The sequence below is a fragment of the Zingiber officinale genome, chromosome 2B (assembly GCF_018446385.1).
Source record: "Zingiber officinale cultivar Zhangliang chromosome 2B, Zo_v1.1, whole genome shotgun sequence".
NCBI lineage: Eukaryota > Viridiplantae > Streptophyta > Magnoliopsida > Zingiberales > Zingiberaceae > Zingiber > Zingiber officinale.
In genome coordinates, this window is record NC_055989.1 from 90,491,012 (window position 1) to 90,509,471 (window position 18,460).

The following is an 18,460-nucleotide window of genomic DNA, read 5'->3' on the forward strand; positions in this document are numbered from 1 at the left end:
TCAGTTAACATGTTCATGTGCTTTTCGTTTCAAAAAAAAAAAAAAAAAATTACAAAGGCATGGGCAGTGTACAGCAACTTGACAATTCTTGCTTACCGCCTTTGTATTGATGATTGTTCATAAAAGCAATTGACAATTTTGGGGCATCTGTTTGTTGGAGCATTTTGTCCAAATGAGTTTAGACCTGTAATCTTGGAAGGTGAACTGTTTGCATCATGGTCTGTCCTAAGGAGGGGAATAGAGACAATTATCAACATCAAGACATTGGAATGTAGCAAGTGTGCTGTGAGTTTTCCAGAAGATAGGGGCAGACAAATGATCAGTTGGGTCAACATTGTGGTTGGTGGTCCTTGCAGAATCTGGCATTTCTGATGATGATGGTCTAAATTTTGCAGCAATCTTGAACTCAAATTTATACTGAACTGACTAATATGTTGGACCTAAGCACATGGTTCATGGTCCTATCCAAGTGGTCTCATCTGCACGTACAAAAAAATTCAGAATCCAATTTATGCATACTTAAGTCGGTCTCTAAAATATTCCTTCTTAATAGGACTCAAATTTTGATCCTCTTGTTCCTTTGTGATTTTTTATCTAGGGTTTGCTGGTCTTTTCATCAACATTTGTTGGGCAAAAATCAAAGGAGAATCTTTTTGAGTTTTAGGAATCATCAAGGTGACACCTCTTTTTATTTATTTTTAATTAAAAAAATATCTTGCCCAACCAATCCCTTATAAAATGACATAGTTATCCTCAATTATAGTATTTGATATTCACACAAATTTGATCCATTTAACAATATCCATATTATAGCAGTTACAAAATCATAAATACTATCATACATACATATTTTATTCAACAATATTTATTGTATGGTAATTATGATTTCGTAACTACTATAATATTGTAACAACTACTATTTTATACCTGCTATAACAAAGACTTGTCATGTTCAAATTCATGTTGTAGAAGTTATGAATTTTAACTGCTACAACGTCGACTTGTCTTGTTCATAAAATTGACTGATGTAGTTGAGTGATAGAAGATAATAATGTAGGAATAATTTAATGAAGGGCAGATGTGTCATTTTACCAGAGAGGATGGTGAGCTGAGATGTCATTTTGATTAAAATTAAAAAAGGATGCCCTTTGATGATTTAGAAAAACGTAACTATTTAATATAGATTTATGTTGTTCATACAACTAGTTGATGGGAATGGATGCTTGATGCGGGAATATAAGAGTAATTTTAATCTTTTATATTATTTTGTCGAGTTAGGATTTTAAGAGTATTTCTATCTTTGCAATGTTAGGATCTCGTGTCTATTTAAATATTTATTTAGTTGTTTTAGGTTTTTAGTTTTTCGTTTTTGATTAATAAAAATTTATAGTCGTGTCATTTCTTCCTAAATGTCGAGTTTCGTTGTCTATCTCTTGATATTTTACGAAATCAACATGATTTAGAAAATTACTTCTCGTATTCATGCGAAAATCAATAGAATTGATAGTTTTTCACTACATAAGTTGGTATTAGAATAGGTGATCTTGTGGAATCATGTAGAAGACATCTTGACAATGTCAATAACGAATAAGAACGTGATATGGAACAATGTGTTTGACGGAGCAATTTGTCCAAATGAGTTTAGGACTGCAATCTTGGAAGGTGAACTATTTGTATTATTATAGTAAAAATTAATTAGACTCGTATCTCTCACAAATGGTCGCCATGTAAAGGGAGGTAAATAGAGACAATTATCAACATCAGGACATTGAAATGTAGCAAGTGTGCTGTGAGTTTTCCAGAAGATTGGGGCAGGCCAATGATTAATTGGGTCAACATTGCGGTTGGTGGTCCTTGCAGAATCTGGCATTTCTGATGATGATGACCATCTAAAGTTTGCAGCAATCTTGAACTCAAATTTATGCTGAACTGACTAATATGTTGGACCTAAGCACAAGGTTCATGGTCCAATCCAAGCGTTCTCATCTGCACCTACCAAAAAACTAAAAAAAAAATAAATTCAGAATACAATTTATACCTACTTAAATGTTGATTTCTAAAATATTCATTCTTAATTTGGATTCAAACTTTGATCCTATTAGTTGTTCCGTTATGATTTTTTGTCTAGGTTTTGCTGGTCTTTTCGTCAACATTTATTAGACAATAATAAAAGGTCTTTTTTTTTTAATGGAATGGTTACGTTCCCTTTTTATTTTTAATCAAAAAAGACGAGTCACTCCAATTATCCTCAGATGTAGTATTTGACATTATACCGTATATGAATTCTGTCGGAAACTATAGAGATGATGCATTAGATATGATAGATTGATGATTGGAGATGATGCAGTATATATAATAGATTGATGGTTGACTGGTGAAAGACTTTTTATTTTATGGGAAAGCTTCCTCTTGATTTTGTATACACGGAGACGATTCAATAAAATGTCAGTGCCTAGACACCCAAGAGAGTCTTTGGCAAAAGTTTTCCGACGCTCAAGTTAGTATAAGTCTGGACGGATGAATGAAAAACAGTAGAAAATGTGCACATGAGAGTAAGTTGCATATGTTCAGACAGCGTACCTTCACAATTGAGAGGACTCTTCCTTTATATACTACCTCACATAACCTCCATAATTATGAGGTAGCATAGTGTGTCAGAGTTTGTTAAGTAAAGGAAAGTGTACAACCTAAGGAATGTGTAATAATTGTACAAAGAATCTTTCTTTCATCCACATGTATATCTCTTTTGTCGTTTATAACTTATGTCATTATTGAGGTTGTTGAAGGAATATGTTGTTATAAATAGTTTGCTAATGGGAGACAAGATGACCCCAGAAGAATATTCTCTGACACATAGTTATTATTTTGATAGGTTGTTGGAATTCGCTCCTCATGCTATCGGTTGAGTATATAAGGTCAGCTGTCTTCATTCCTGTTTTCGCATTAAGCCGCATTGTTATGTATTGAAAACTATTTAGAAATCCACTAGGGAAATAATATAATGTCTTGGACATGTTGAGAGTCCGTTTGAGCAATAATTGTTGGTACAGTGGGGCCGATAAGAGGGGGTGAATTGCCTGTTAAAAATAAAGTGAACCTTTCTCGTTCTTTCAACTCTAGTTAGTAGCACAAGTATACTAAACAGAATAATAAAACTGAACAAAAAGTAAGAGGACAATTTATTTACTTAGTTATAACTTAGGTGGTTGTTAATCTAAGGCGTTGAAGAAAGCTTCACTAGAATTACTCTTTTGTTGAAGGTAGAGTAGCCTCATACAGACGTTTACAGCTCACAGAATGACTAGGAAGTGAATACAAGACTTGTAGTTCAGTTGTTGTATTTTTTCTAGGTCTATGAGTCTTTTTATAGCCCCTGGAAAATCTTATCCGAGGCTGGAAGGCGCCTTCAATAGGGTGGAAGGCGCATCCAGCGTGGCAAGTTCTATCCGTGCGAAAATAAAGTTTATCTTCTCAAATGGTCAATGTTTGAAGGTGCCTTCAAGGGGTTGAAGGCGCCTTCCATAGAGGAGAGAAGGCGCCTTCAAGGGTTGAAGGCGCCTTCCTCCCGAAAGGCGTGAGGAGCCTTCAATACCATCGAAGGCGCCTTCAGCAGCTGCTATCGAGCTCCAAACTTCTCCTTTGGCTCTTCCGCTGCTCTGCTCACTTAGATGATTTTGGCCATCCCAATAGGGCTCACCTGAACTCATTTTCCGACCTTCTCCTCGAGCAGACTTCCTCCTTGGCTTTTCTTCCCTCGAACGTCGTGCATGTCCTTCTCATCCATTGGTGTACTTTTCCGTAGCACCTTGTCCCTCAGATGCACCGAGCCCATCGACTCCTTTCCTGTGCCATCCTTCTCGCTAGCTGCGTCTTCCGCTCGACTTCTTGTGTTCCTAAGCCCCTGCACACTTAGACATAAGGATTAAACACAACCGGACCTAACTGAACTTGGTTGACCACATCAAAACTGCCCGGGGTACTTACAATAATATGATAACCTGTGCTTATTATATATCCGCTTGGGCCGCAATATGAAGATAAGTGTCTTAGGCTCGGTTGGTCTTTTGTCCGGCCGAGTGCATAATGGGTTTATGGAAAAATGAAACTATATTATGAGAGGTGCGATCGATATTTTGAGCCAAAGTGCCTTAGATCCGTCGGCCATTTATCTAGCCGACGTATGTAGAGAGGCTCATACAGAGTAAAAAGTTCGACTCTCCCTTCGACCAGGTCTATGGTTGGTCAAATGTGAGGTGGGTTGGTTATTCCGGTTGGCCTGTATGGGTGGCCGACCTTAAACTTGATTGATTATTAAGTGCCTGGACATGTTATCTCTTTAGTTCAAGGGTAGAACACTGATTCTCTTATGTTCGATCAGTTTAAGGGTTCGTCGATTTTTTTTCCGTACGACTTGGAATTCGACCAGGCCAATCCAGCGAGCCTTAGCACTGGGCAGCCACTCAAAGTCAGACGGGGAGATGTTCTTCTCCATTGACTTTGACTGTCACGTCATCTCGACTTTAATCGTCACATCGTCTCTTGAGATTCACTCATTATAACCCATATCACAAGCTTCATGGTCCAATCCAAGAGTTCTCATCTGCACCTAAACAAAAAAACTAAAAAAAAATAAATTCAGAATACAATTTATACCTACTTAAATGTCGATTTCTAAAATATTCATTCTTAATTAGGATTCAAATTTTGATTCTATTAGTTAGAAACCAAGGGGAATCTCTGGCGAAGGTCTTTTGACACTCAAATCAGTATAAGTTCGGATAGGTGAATGAAGAATAGTAGAGAACGTGCACATGAGAGTAAGTTGCAGATGCTCAGAGAATGTACCTTCACCATGGAGAGAACTCCTCCTTTATATACCACCTCATATAACATTCACAATTATGAGGTGGCGCAATGTGTCTGAGTTTGTTAGGTAAAGGAAAGTGTACAACCTATACAATGTGTAATAATTGTTTGAGAAATCTTCCCTTCACCCACATATATACCTCTTTTGTTGGTTATAACTTATGTCATTACTAAGATTGTTGAAGGAATATGCTGTTATAAATGGTCTACTGATGGGAGACAAGATGGTTCCGGAAGAATGTTCCAAAAGAATATTCTCACATAGTTGTTATTCTGACAGGTTATTAGGATTCTCTGTTCATACTGTCAGTTAAGTATATACCGGTCGGCCTATAAGACTGACCATATTCATACTTATTCTCGTATTAAGCCACTTTGTTATGTATTGAAAATTATTTAGAAATTTGCTCGGGAAATAATATAATATCTTAGACATATTGAGAGTTCGTTTGAGCAATAATATGATAACATGTGCTTATTATAGATCTGTCCGGGCTGTAATATGAAAATAAACGTCTTAGGTCCGGTCTATCTTTTATCCGACTAGGCGTATAATGGGCTTTTAGAAAAATGAAACTATATTCTGAGAGGCGAGGTCGATATTTTGAGCCAAAGTACCTTAGGCTCGGTCGGCCATTTGTCCGATCGATGTATGTAGAGAGGCATAGACATAGTAAAAAGTTCAACCCTCCCTTCGACCAAGACTATGGCTGGTCAAATGTGAGGTGGCTTGGTCATTCCAATCGACATGTGTGGGCATCCGACCTTAAACTCGATCGGCTATTAAGTGATGGGACACGTTATCTCTTTAGTTCAAGGGTAGAGCACTAACCCTCTTATGTTCGACCAGCTTAAGGGTCGGTCGACTTTTTTCCACACGGCTTGGAATTCGACTAGGCCAATCCAACGAGCCTTAGCACTGGACAGCCACTCAAAGCTAGACGGGGAGATGTTTTTCTCCATTGACTTTGACTGCCACATCACCTTGACTTTGATCGCCACATTATCTCCTGGGGTCTACTGGTTATAATCCGTATCACTAGCCTCCTCTTTAAGTCTAGTGGAAGGAGGTGTAGCCGGCTAACTGGACCCGACCCAAGTTCCACCGGCTGGTCTCTTTTACTTGGGTCGTCCAGAAAATCACGTGCTCCTTCGCGCGTTGGGCACTTAGTAATATTTTTTCAAAAACTAATTGTCAGTGGCCGGTTGTTCAGGAGAGATTACCGAGGACATGCAGAGAGGCATCTTGGCAGCAGAATGATTTAGTTATCACCTTCATCATAAATACCCATTTATGGGTGAACGTCATATGCCATCACTCGTTTGTTGAAACAGTCTCTGACGCATGCCCCTTTGTACGAACCAACAACATCTCTCCTCTTACAAATCAATGGTCCGCTGCATGCCCATTATTTTGATCGGACGACAACAATTAAATCATATTCTAATAAAAACCCAAAACAACTTCCACTCGCAACACTTTGCCTTTCGTCTTCTTGGATTTTCTTCTCCGACGACATTTCTTTTGCAAACTTCTCTTTTGCACTCTAAGTGACCCAGTAAGTCATTCGCCTTGCGTTCGTTTTGCCTTCTCTTATGGCTCAAAAGTCCTTCGCCCCCTGGTATACCTTTACCATCTCTGATTTTGATAAGTTTGATAGGGCTTGCATTTGTTCTAGGTATGAACACTACAAGAAAAAAGCTAATAGACAACGCTTTTAAAGCGTTGTCTTTGTGCCTGAAAAAGCGTTGTTAAAGGCACTATTGTTAAAAGTCTGCTCAATGACAACGCTTTTAAAGCGTTACCGTTTGTAGCAAAGACAACGCTTTTGCAACTCTATTACAACGCTTAAAAAGCGTTGTTGTTTTTTTACAAAGACAACACTTTTTGCTACGCTTTAAAAGCGTTGTCGTTTTAAAGAAAAAAAATAAAAAAAATTATTTAAAAATCATTATTTTTATATTTACGAAACTATTATTTTTCTTTTACCATGTCTAGATTCAAATTTTATATATAATCAACTCAGCTAATGATTTCAAACTCATACCAAAATAATAGAATTCTGACATTATAAAAGTATTCCTAAACGAAGTGTATAAATACAACACTACTTGCTTTTACAAAATGCTAATAGTAGTACACTGCAAAGTTTAAGGAGAAATATAGGCATTAAACAGCAAGAACAGCCATTTGATAGCCAACCAGTAATGGTTACATGTTTAGAAACACTCGATTCGAAGCCTTTTAAAGCTCTTTTATACTCGGCCTCATGGTTGGATCAAGTACCTAAAAGAATTCGAACATCAAAATCAGTACATAAGCTGAAAAATAGTACCATGAATAAAAAACCATCAACTTGAATTGAGTCCATAAATGACACATGGAGTACTGAGAATTTCTTAATTTCATGGAATAAATTCATCACATCAATAGGAAACTAAGCGCGATAAGCTACAGAGATTAAACTCTTAGTTGTGATAATTCTACTTTGTCTTCCTCTTTGATCACTCCACTCTCATAACTTCAGAATCAATCTAAAATGGAGCCATTGTTAATGTGATACCAAACAGTAATTTCAGGACCATCATAAATTATTAATTGAACTTGAATTGGATTATATAAAGCATTGCATCACAGAAATAGGATGAAACTCGTAGGAATTCTTAGTAGTTAATATAATGGAAAAGACATTTAATCAAATACTTGATGGGCATGAGTCAATGAAATCATAATGTGTGCAAATTGAAACAAACAGATTGATCTTACCCTGTAACCTCTATATGCTGCTTGGATTTTGATTGCTGAAATGTGGGCATAGTTGGGAACAGTCCTTGGTTTTCTTGCAGACGATTTCGATTGTTGAGCCTTCTTGGGGAGCACTTGTTGCATTCTATGTTGTTGGTGTTGCTCATTTTGAACATCCTCCAGTATTCGCTCAATTATGTTTTGTTATCTATGCATTTGAATAAAGGAACCATTGTCATCATGGTTGGATTTGCTAAATCCCCACTTTTTCTTCTCTCTTTTTTGCAAACAGAAGCTTAGGCTAACTCACTTCATGTTCAATGTTGTCCCTCTCCTGTTCAGTGATTCGATGCAGATCCACATAATCTTTCCGATGCTTAGTGATGAAGTGTTCCAATTCTGAAATACTTTCAAGCTAAAAATAAGAAAATTGTCAAAACATTTATCAAATATGATAGAGATATCACGTATCTAGAGAATATCAAAGCAAGAGACTCTGCAGCTGATGTACCGTCTTAATTGCAGCTTTTTCAAATGGAGGTTTCTCCAAGGGTTTGCGCAAAATGAAGGATGCCAAGAGCGCAACCAATTTGGCCTGTCAAAGACAATGACAAGCCAAAAAAATGTACTGTTATAGCATGGTGCCATTAAAATCTTATGAATTACATGTATCATTGTAGCAGTTTCTAGCGTATGTTGAATTGTTCTCAATTGAAACAAACTCACAAACTGTAAAACTTTGAAACAGAACAAACTTGGAATTCTTTACTGTTGAGAAATAGCAATTACAATTTAAGATATGCATAGCCCAGAGTGAAGCAAGAAGAAAAACTCCCATGAATATTCAAATGAATGCAAGGAACACTAACACGTCAATAGGAAGAAGAAAATTAAGATAGTTTCAATCCAATAACCAACCTCGTCGTAGCCAAAAGAGAGAGCTGTCGCATGGGTAGCTTCCCTAAAATCTTCGGTTATGTCCCTACTCTTAGCCATCACATAACCTTATACCACCTAATCTCTACCTGCTCATCAACGGTTGGAAGCGGTTCGTAGGAGAAACGCTGCTTGCTGGGCTTCTGCTCAACCCGAATGGAGAGGAGGCCTATGGTGATGCTTCGACCTTTGATCAGCCCAAGACAAGAGGAGGCCGTAGATCGATGTGGCTTCTGCTCAACCCGAGAGGGGAGGAGACCGCAGGCGCTATCCTTGTACAAAACAGGGAAGATCCCGGAAGTAGATCCAGGCGGCAGTGTGCCGACCGTAGTGAGCAGAAGCGTCGGTGATCAGCAGGGAGGAGGCCGCAGGCGCTTGCTTAGATCCTTGTGCCGAACCACATCGAGCGATTGCTAAAACATCACATCTGCTGTTGCCCGTTTGAAGCATAAAACAACAAAACCAGGAGAACGATGAGCAGCCTACCTCAGCTAACTATGGAATTGAAGATCACCTGTTTGATTCAGAGAACGAGTCCGCAGTACTCTCCTCTCCAATCCCGTGGATATCATGCTCAGGGTCGAAGGGGAATAAGGTCGAACAGGTGGCCGACATAAAAGGCAGTAGCATCATTCCCTCAACTCCCGCGTCCCCCACTTTGCCTTCCCCAAGGCATCTTTCTCCTTCGCCGTCGTTCTCATCCGACACGTCGAAGCCGAAGATTATCTACAAAAGCAAGGCCAGTCCGCCGCCTCCACCCGACTACCTCAAACATGAGCACGGAAATCACGCAACGGCCAGAAGGCTCAAAGAGGAATTGAAGAACTCGAGCAGGAGAGAATGTCGGGATGCCACCAACGACATAACAAGTCCAAGGAATGAGCAGGCTGATAATTGTGGGGAGGACGTTGCAGAGGCGTCTGGTGGTGCCACAGAAGAAACGTCAAACCATGAGGCGGGAGGAGGGGAAGCGAATGAGGTGGACAAGAAGGCGGATGAGTTCATAGCAAGATTCAGAGAACAGATCAGACTTCAGAGGATCGAGTCGATCAAGAGATCCACCAAGCAGCGAAGTAACAAGAAGCAACAAGTCATGTGAAGAAGGTGACTATAGCAATTTACACGCTTGTACATAAAAGAAAGGAGTGATTGCTAAAACATCACATCGAGCGCCGTCGAGGTAGCAGCAGCAACTCTTGAAGGAGGCGGCGGAGGAAGAGGAGGAAGGGGTGGCGATGGGCGTGCCAAGGTAGTGGCGCTGCTTCCTAGGGTCGGGCGGAGGGTGTGGGCGCTGGTGGTGGCCGCCGTTAGGAAGGTTGTTGGGTGTCGTCATCGCCAGCGAAATCCACCACCACACTTCCCGATTCTTAAGAGGGGTCTGTGCGGCAGTGAAGAGAAGAAAGAGCTGCCGGCCGGTGGTGAGGAAGAAGAGACGGCCGGCGGTGGGAGGTCGCGTGCCCTAGCCGCGCGAGAGGAGATGTCGCGAACAGAAAGGAATCACCAGTACTGTGTCGTCCCATGGGTAAAAGGAAACAAGTTTTCTCCTCCTTTAATCTGGGCCGTCCATATTATGATGAAGATGGATGAAGATCCAACCGTCAGATCTTGAGATAAGCGGTCTAGATCATTTAAGATTGAGATGATAACTTGACAGTAGACAACGCTTTTTAGAAATCGTTGTCGTAGACACTAAAAAAAAGGCTAATAGACAACGCTTTTTACGAAGCGTTGTCTTTGACCCGTAAAAATCACTAATAGACAACGCTTTTTAAAAAAATGTTGTCTATTAATAAGAAAATAATGAAATAGACAACGCTTTTCAGTAAAAGCGTTGTTAAAAAAAAATAGACAACGCTTTTTATAAAAAGCGTTGTCGTTTAAGTGTTGTAGATTCCCAATTTTCTTGTAGTGGAAATCCCTGAGAGTTATAGCATTGTCATTCTTTCCTCCGATGCTCATCCTCATCGCCCTCCTCCTAATCGTATCACTTTCTTTAAGGACCAATTAGCAGCAGGTTAACGTTTTCCTGTCCATCCATTCTTATCAGAAGTGAGTCGGTATTTTAATATCCCTTTACAACAGTTTGCCCAAAATACCATCCGTGTTGTGTGCAGTATATTCATGTTATTTCACCTATATGGCTTTCCCCCAACTCCTTGCCATCTTTTTATATTTTCTTACCCTAAGAAATCAGAGCCCGAGGGTTTTCTTTTCTAATCACGCCAAAATTCTATTTTCTTTGAGGATATGCCATCTTCGAATAAGGGCTGAAAATCTCGCTTCCTCTTTATCGAGATGCCTGAGCCTGTTGCTTGGTTGATCGAATGACAATCTTCTTTTTCTCCTCTTCCTGACCTCGGCAAGTACAAACAGGATCCTACTTTTGTCTCCTATTCCCCTAAACTGAGTGGCCAACGTTTTAAAATCCACAAGTGGCTGCATGATGGCCTTTTGTATTTATTTCGCTTGTGTCCCATCTGGAAGAAACTTCCTGGCTCTTTTGGTAAGTCTTGATAACTTGATCATTGTGTTATCACTAACTAAGATATCTTTTATTTTATGCAGTGGACGACATTAATGAATCCTTGGTTGGTGGCGAGTTTACTCTAAAAGAAGAGGATGCTGCTACCCAAGGATAGACACTGTTAGATGAATGGGTTGCTTAGACGACCGCCCCTTCCAATGGAGCCTCGGGAAGTCGCACGACAGAATTCGGTGCGACCACAACTTCTGGGGAGTTATTTCCTAACCCTCAAGCGACGTTTGAGGCTTCTCCTACGGCAACAAAGGCTGCCCCAGAAGAGACGCAAAAGGTGCAAACTCGTGCACGCCCAAGTCTCTGAAGTACCAGCGCCCTCCGCTGAAGTGTCACCCTTTGAAGTGCCTTCTATACACTTATTGTTAGGACTGTTGGCGGCCGGCTAGAAGGGGATGAATATCCCCTGCACAAATTAAACAAAAAGACCTTTCTCGGATTTACAGCTTGATTAAAAGAACACTTGCATAAGTAAGAATAAAGAAGAAACTAAAAAGAAAGAGGCACCGAGATTTTACTTGGTTACAATCGGGGAGGTTGTTAATCCAAGGAAGTTAAAGTGTACTAATTTCTCTTTCAGGCGGAGAAGCTTTTTACAACATTCAAAGCTCACAAAACAAAAACAAAGCTAAACAAGAACTAGGAAGTGTACAAGTGTTGTTTCAGACTATTCAGTTGTTTTACTTAGTTTCTCGGAGCGGGGCTATTTATATAGCCCTACTCAGGGCACCTGAAAGGGTTCTAGGCGCCTGAAATGGGATAGAAATCTATCCCCAATGCAACGTTCAAATGCCACATTGAACTGGATAAAAATTGGGTTTCGGGCGCCCCGGGGCCAAAAATCAGCCCTTCGCTGATTATGGTCCCAGTCTCTTGCTTAAGTTCCGTTCGCATCGGTCTGGGTCTTCCGCTCCGATTCCGCTCGCTTGGGTGATTTTTGTTGAAACAATCCCAATGGTCTGTGGGACCATGTGTTTTGGTGTTTTGGCAAAGGGTTTAAGTTAGGTTCACCCTTATATTTGATATGTGTACTTGAGTTGTGCAGGACTGCAGGATACACATGTGACTCAGGTTGATGGTTTCGGGTCCGGTGAAGGATGGAGTATCCGAGGGACCGTGGACAAGGTAGCAAGGACAAGGACCGAGGGAAGCAACTTCGAGGCATACACGAAGAATGGCATAGGGGACGAGCCGCGGGCTTGTATGCATCCGAGAGACGAAAGCCAAAGAGGAAGTAGGCTTGAAGGCAAGAGGTTAAGGCTACGAAGGGAGCGTCAAATGAGTCGTAAGGGTGAGGGTCCGAGTGCTGTGAGAGAATGTACTCGGTACCAGTCGACTGCATGTTTCATCAGTCGACTGGTGCAGTCGACTGGGAGCGAACAGAATGCTTTTGTTCACTCAGCCAGTGTGGAGCAGTCGACTTCTAGTTTTAGCAGTCGACTGGTATCGAGCCGTTGGGATGTAACGGTCGAATTTTCACAGAGGGCAGTCGACTGCATGTTTTGGCAATCAACTGGTAGGCGTGGTTTTCAACCCGCGACCTATATAACTAAGGCTTGAAAGCTTGGTTATCCCTGATGAAATTAGTGGTGGTAACCCCTAATTAGTAGTCTACTAGTCTCAAGAGTCTTAGTTGGTGTTGTGGTGAGGTTTCTCCATGCACAAGGAGCGACTTGAGATAGCCGGAGTTTGTCGGGGGCTAATCCACCAACGGATAGGGATCACCCACCTCAAGGACACGCCGTGGAGTAGGAGCAAGCAATCTCCGAGCCACGTTAAACGAACGTGTTAGTGGTTTGTATTTCCTTTCTTAGTTTTAGTTTAGCTTGTTTGTTTTTATTTGTATTCCGCTGCGCAAGCTAACAATAGTGTAGGAAGCTATCGATTTGGGGGTGTCATCTATCCAACCCCCCTTCAAGCTGACCACTGATCCCCTACAATTTTGGCCATCCGGAATATGGTTCACCCGAACCCAACTTCTGGTCTTCTCGAGCAAGCTTCCGCTCTGGCTTCTCGTCCCTCGGAAACGCCGCGCGCTTCCTTCTCGTCTGCTTGCGTACTCTTCTGCAGCACCTCGTCCCTCAGACGCATCGAGCCCGTCGGCTCTCTCCCGTGCCGTCCTTCTCTCTAGCTCCGTCTTTTACTCGACGTCCTGTGCTCCTAAGTTCCTGCACACTTAGACATAGAGTTAAACACAACAGGACCTAACTTAACTTGGTTGATCATATTAAAACTACCTTGGGGTACCAACAATCTCCTCATTTTTTATGTGAGCAACCCAAGTTAAGTTAAGATAAGCCAACATAAAATAAAAGTAATAAATTTTGCAATTAAGTGCAAAAAGTAAAAAAAAAATTAAGTTACCTTCACCTAGACTTAATTTTCCCTGCCCCCCCTTTGATCACATAAAAAATGGGGTACCTCAAAAGTCCAAGGGTAAACAAATTTTTTTAACAAAAAAAAATCCTAAATTGATAAAGTTTAAAAAAATCTTTGAGATGTTTTAAAAAAATTTTTTTGTAAAGCAAAGTTTTATATAAAAAAAAATCTTTGTAAGATAGATAATTTTAAAAACTTTAAGTTTTACAAAAAATTTTCTAAGTTAAAAAAAATACAAGAAAAAAATGTTTGAGTAACTTTGACAACTATTTAAAGTATTATTTAATCATATTTAAATGCTTTTGTCAGTTAGTCAATTAAATATTTTATTTCATTAATTGACTTCCAAGCTGTGGCGAGACACTAGACCTTCTTGGTTATTAGAGCAACAACCACTTTCTAGATAAAGTCTCTTAAGGAAATCAAACATTTAATCTACTCTCTAAAAGCCCTAAGTCCAATTAAACTTTAATTTATATAAGTTTTTGGAACCCAATATAGGTTCCTTTCTACAGGATTAATCAGAAATTTTGGGGGCACATAACTTTTGAGAATTTTTTCTAATTTGACCCCTGTGAAATTTATGATACCAGGTTAGTCTTTTATAATTTTGAGTTTGAACAGTTAAACATGTATGATTTTTCAAGTTTTCTACTTGTGTCTTCAATTTATCATTTTCCAATTTTAAGTTTTCAAAATCTTCTAATAAATAGGATTTATCTAAAATTAATTCCTTATTTTCTTTCTCCAATGCGCAACAGTTTTTCGATAATAGTTTAACAAATTTGAATAATTTATCGGGAGGAAGAGATTGTACCTGACTTACCTTGTCGATCTCGTTATCCGTAGCTCCCTCTGAACTGCTTCTCTCTTCCGATGTAGCTCCCCCTTCATCGATGCTCTCGATGCTCATTTCGGACAAGCTTGCTTCGTGTTCGTTTTCTTGATGACTTGCCATTAATGCAAGTCAGGAGAAGGCCTCAACTTCTGATTCAGATGATGTTTCATCCCACGTCGCCTTCAGGTTTTTGTGCTTGTTCGTTTGGATGGGCTTCTTGTTCTTGCCCTTGTCCTTGTTCTTCAATTTAGGGCAGTTGTCTTTAACGTGTCATTCTTCATTGCAGTGGTAGCATTTGATTTCTCTTCTCTTTCTACCCTGCAGATGGTAAGATTTTCTAGATTTGAATAATTTTTTAAATTGATTTACTATTATCACGATTTCTTCCTCATCAAGAGAGGATTCTGAATCTAGTTCATCTATCTTCGCCTTGAGGGCAATCTTGTGCTTTGGCTCCTTCTTCGAATCTGCACATCTCGTTTCATGGACTTTAAATGTTGAAAACATTTCTTCTAAGGTGACATATTCTAAATCTTTAGATATATAGTAAGCATATATTAATGATGCCCACTCGGTAGTTCTAGGAAATGCATTAAGCGTGTACCTTAGCAAATCTCGGTTGCTTACCTTTTCTCTGAGATTCGTGAGTCCTAGGGATGACAATTTGACCCGAACCCGATGGAGGATCCGACATCCGACCCGAATGGAGGAGGGTATGGAGGGACTATCAATACCCGATACCCGACCCGAATACCCGATTAAATAATATATATACATATATTAAAGAAAATTTTCTTTTTCCAAAATCAACTTACTATTTTTGTTGATATTAGGAAGAGACTATATAGATGTTTAATCTATTTTTTAATTAGATATATATTTTTTAATAGGTTGTTAATTTTAATATATATTTTTTGAATGATAATAGTTGGATAGAAAGAAGAAAAATTATAACTATATAAGATATCCGATCATTTAATGGGTATGGATATACCCATCGGAGATCCTATACCCGATGGGTATGGGGACGGAGGATATAGAATCTGACCCGAACCTGACCCATTGCCATCCCTAGTGAGTCCGGTGATTAGTTCCTTCATTCTCGAGTGAAGATGTGCAATGATTTCTTCTGCTTCCAATTTTATGTTACTCAGCTGGTTCCTTAGCAGATCCCGTCTCGCGAGCTTAGCTTCAGATGTCCCTTCGTGTAGCTCAAGGAACTTCTCCCAAAGCTCCTTTGTTGAGTTGTAGGCGCCAATCCAGTTGACTTCTTGTGGCGGTAAGACACTCAGCAGATGGAATTCTACTTTGCCATTTGCCACGAAGTTGGCCTGTTCTTTCTTCGTCCATTGATATTCTTCCTTGACTTCAGGTGCTACAAACCCGAATTTCATTATTAAAAGCAATTTCAAATCAGTTTTAAAGAATGCCTCTATTTTCTTTTTCTAGCTCACAAATTCCCCCTCGAACTTCGGTGGATGGATACTCGATCCGGCCATCTCGTGTGCTTCGTTCGGCAGTTAGTCCTTCTGAAGTGGACTAGCTCAAATACCACTTGTTAGGACCGTTAGCGGCCGGCTAGAGGGGGGTGAATAGCTCCTACACAAATTAAACAAAAAAGACCTTTCTCAGATTTACAGCTTGATTAAAAGAACACTTGCATAAGTAAGAATAAAGAAGAAACTAAAAAGAAAGAGGCATCAAGATTTTACTTGGTTACAACCGGGAAGGTTGTTAATCCAAGAAAGTTAAAGCGCGCTAATTTCTCCTTCAGGCAGAGAAGTCTCTTACAACATTCAAAGCTCACAAAACAAAGCTAAACAAGAACTAGGAAGTGTACAAGTGTTGCTTTAGACTATTCAGTTGTTCTACTTATTTTTTGGGAGCAGGGCTATTTTTATAGCCTTGCTCGAGGTGCCTGGAAGGGTTCCAAGCACCTGGAATATGATAAAAATCTATCCCCAATGTAACCTTCAAATGCCACGTTGAACTGGAAAAAAATCGGGTTCCAGGTGCCTCGATCTGCTCCGGGCGCCCCAGACAGGTCCGGGCGCCTCGGGGCCTTCGCTGATTTTTGGTCCTGGTCTCCTGCTTCGGTTCCACTTGCTTGGGTGATTTCGGCTATCTGGAATAGGGCTCACCTGAACCCAACTTCCGATCTTCTCGAGCAAGCTTCCGCTCTGGCTTCTCGTCCCTTGGAAATGTTGCGTGCTTCCTTCTCGTCTGCTTGAGTACTCTTCCACAGCACCTCTCCCTCAGACGCATTGAGCCCGTCGGCTCTCTCCTATGTCGTTCTTCTCGGTAGCTGCGTCTTTTGCTCGATGTCTTGTGCTCCTAAGTTTCTGCACACTTAGACATAGGGTTAAACACAACAGGACCTAACCTAACTTAGTTTATCACATCAAAACTATCTTGGGGTACCAACACTTATCTCCCACTCGGGAGGAGACACAAGAATAATCTTCCGCGTGGATTCTGTCCGCCTCTCCTCTTGCCAATCCAATGATGGAAGCCGCTCAAGCACGAGAGGTCACTTCTCTTCCGGGCGGTCCTCCGGCTCCTGCTCTTCCAGGGTCTTCTCGAGCGAAAACTCCCTCGGTCTCCTGACTCTCCTTCTCTGTGCCTAGGAGACCTCACCAATTTTTGACCATCTTCGATTTACCATCTGCCTTGGATGTAATTTCTTCACCGAGCGCCCCTTTGCCCACCGGCCAAATAATATTGAGGGTGTTAGGATATATACTAAAAGCCTAACTTTTTGTATGAACATTTATTTTGAAGTGCGAATCACATTGGTCAAATGATTTACATTTAGTTAAATGCAGTTGTCCATTTAATTTATATTGTAGATAACATGGTGTGTGATGTCACACAGAAGATCATGTTATCAGTTCCTTATAAATTATAAATAGTAGCTCACAACCAAGATGGATTGGGACAAACCATTGGAATGGTTGTAGTGTAATTTGATATTAGTTTGTCTTGACTATAAAATTACACTAGTACACTATGAATGTATTGAGCAGGACCATTTGAGGTTGTTTCTTTTTATAATGACTATATAAAAGAACAGAACCTCTGTTATTATGGATGGACGTACTCTTAATCTCGATATAATAACAAGCACATATACTTAGTATTTATTTCTTTAATTTATCAATGAGTGAAATTTATTCGTTAAATCAATAGGCCCGATAAGTTAGGAAATAATATTATTTATATGGTGTGTTGTTGATTATAGAAGGAAACTATATCCTAGTTATCTAGGTTGATGATGCCCCCTTGAGGAGCTCATAAGGATTATCATGTAAACCCTGCAGGTGGACTTAGTCCGGCATGATAATGAAGTTGAGTGGTACTACTCTTGGAGCTAGATATTAATTAAATGGGTTGTCAGTAACTCATTTAATTAATGGACATTCGATATCTTAAACATAGGGAGACTAATGCACTCATGATAAGAAGGAGCCCATAATATAATATGAGATTGGTGCGGTAGTTCAATAATGATTCTTTAGTGGTATGAGTTATTATTGATGAACTTGAGTTGGGTGTTCGGGTCGAACACAGGAAGCTCAAGTCCATCAGGAGGCCAAAACCAATTCCTCCTCTAGGTCCCTGTTATAGCATCTTATTAAAAGCCTTTTTATCCACCCAAAGCCCAACTTCTTACCTAAGCTGGGGGGCCGACCACATCCTTGCTTGGTGCCCAAGCAAGGGGTCGACCAAGCCCATCTTGGTGTCCAAGATGTGGCCGGCCAAGCCTTGCTTGGTGACCAAGCAAGGGGCCAACCACTAAAGAAATAAAAAGAGAAATTTTAATTTTTTAAAATCTTTCCTTTTATAGCAATCTACAAAGGATTAAAAGAGATATTTTAATTTTAAAATCTTTCCTTTTTTGAAGCCATCCACATGGTTTTAAAAGAGAGTTTTAAATTTTAAAATCTTTTCTTTTTTGTTGTCATCTATAATGGTTTAAAAAGAGAGATTTTAATTTTGATAAAAATTTCCTTTATTGTAACCATGATTTAGAAGAGAAGTTTAATTTTAAAATCTTTCATTTTTGTAGACATCTACAATGTTTAAAAGAAAGAGATTTTAATTTTTTAAACTTTCCTTTTGTAGCTATCACAATAGGAAATTTAAAAGAGAGAGATTT

At 39.9% G+C, this 18,460-nt stretch overlaps 2 protein-coding genes across 2 annotated transcripts; one reads left to right on the plus strand and one right to left on the minus strand.

Annotated features, from left to right (window-relative positions):
* Positions 1-7,103: 7,103 nt before the first annotated feature.
* LOC122049276 (syntaxin-81-like) lies at positions 7,104-8,676 on the minus strand. Its single transcript, XM_042610683.1, has 4 exons — positions 8,531-8,676; positions 8,124-8,207; positions 7,923-8,027; positions 7,104-7,153 (listed from the first exon to the last, which is right to left on the minus strand). The coding sequence occupies exons 1-4, from the start codon at positions 8,606-8,608 to the stop codon at positions 7,112-7,114; spliced, it is 309 nt and encodes a 102-aa protein (XP_042466617.1). The 5' UTR covers positions 8,609-8,676; the 3' UTR covers positions 7,104-7,111.
* A 96-nt stretch (positions 8,677-8,772) lies between these two features.
* Positions 8,773-9,647, plus strand: LOC122048443. The gene is made up of 2 exons (XM_042610008.1): positions 8,773-8,894; positions 8,996-9,647. Exons 1-2 carry the CDS (start codon positions 8,773-8,775, stop codon positions 9,645-9,647), a joined length of 774 nt encoding a protein of 257 aa, XP_042465942.1.
* The last annotated feature ends 8,813 nt before the right edge of the window (positions 9,648-18,460 follow it).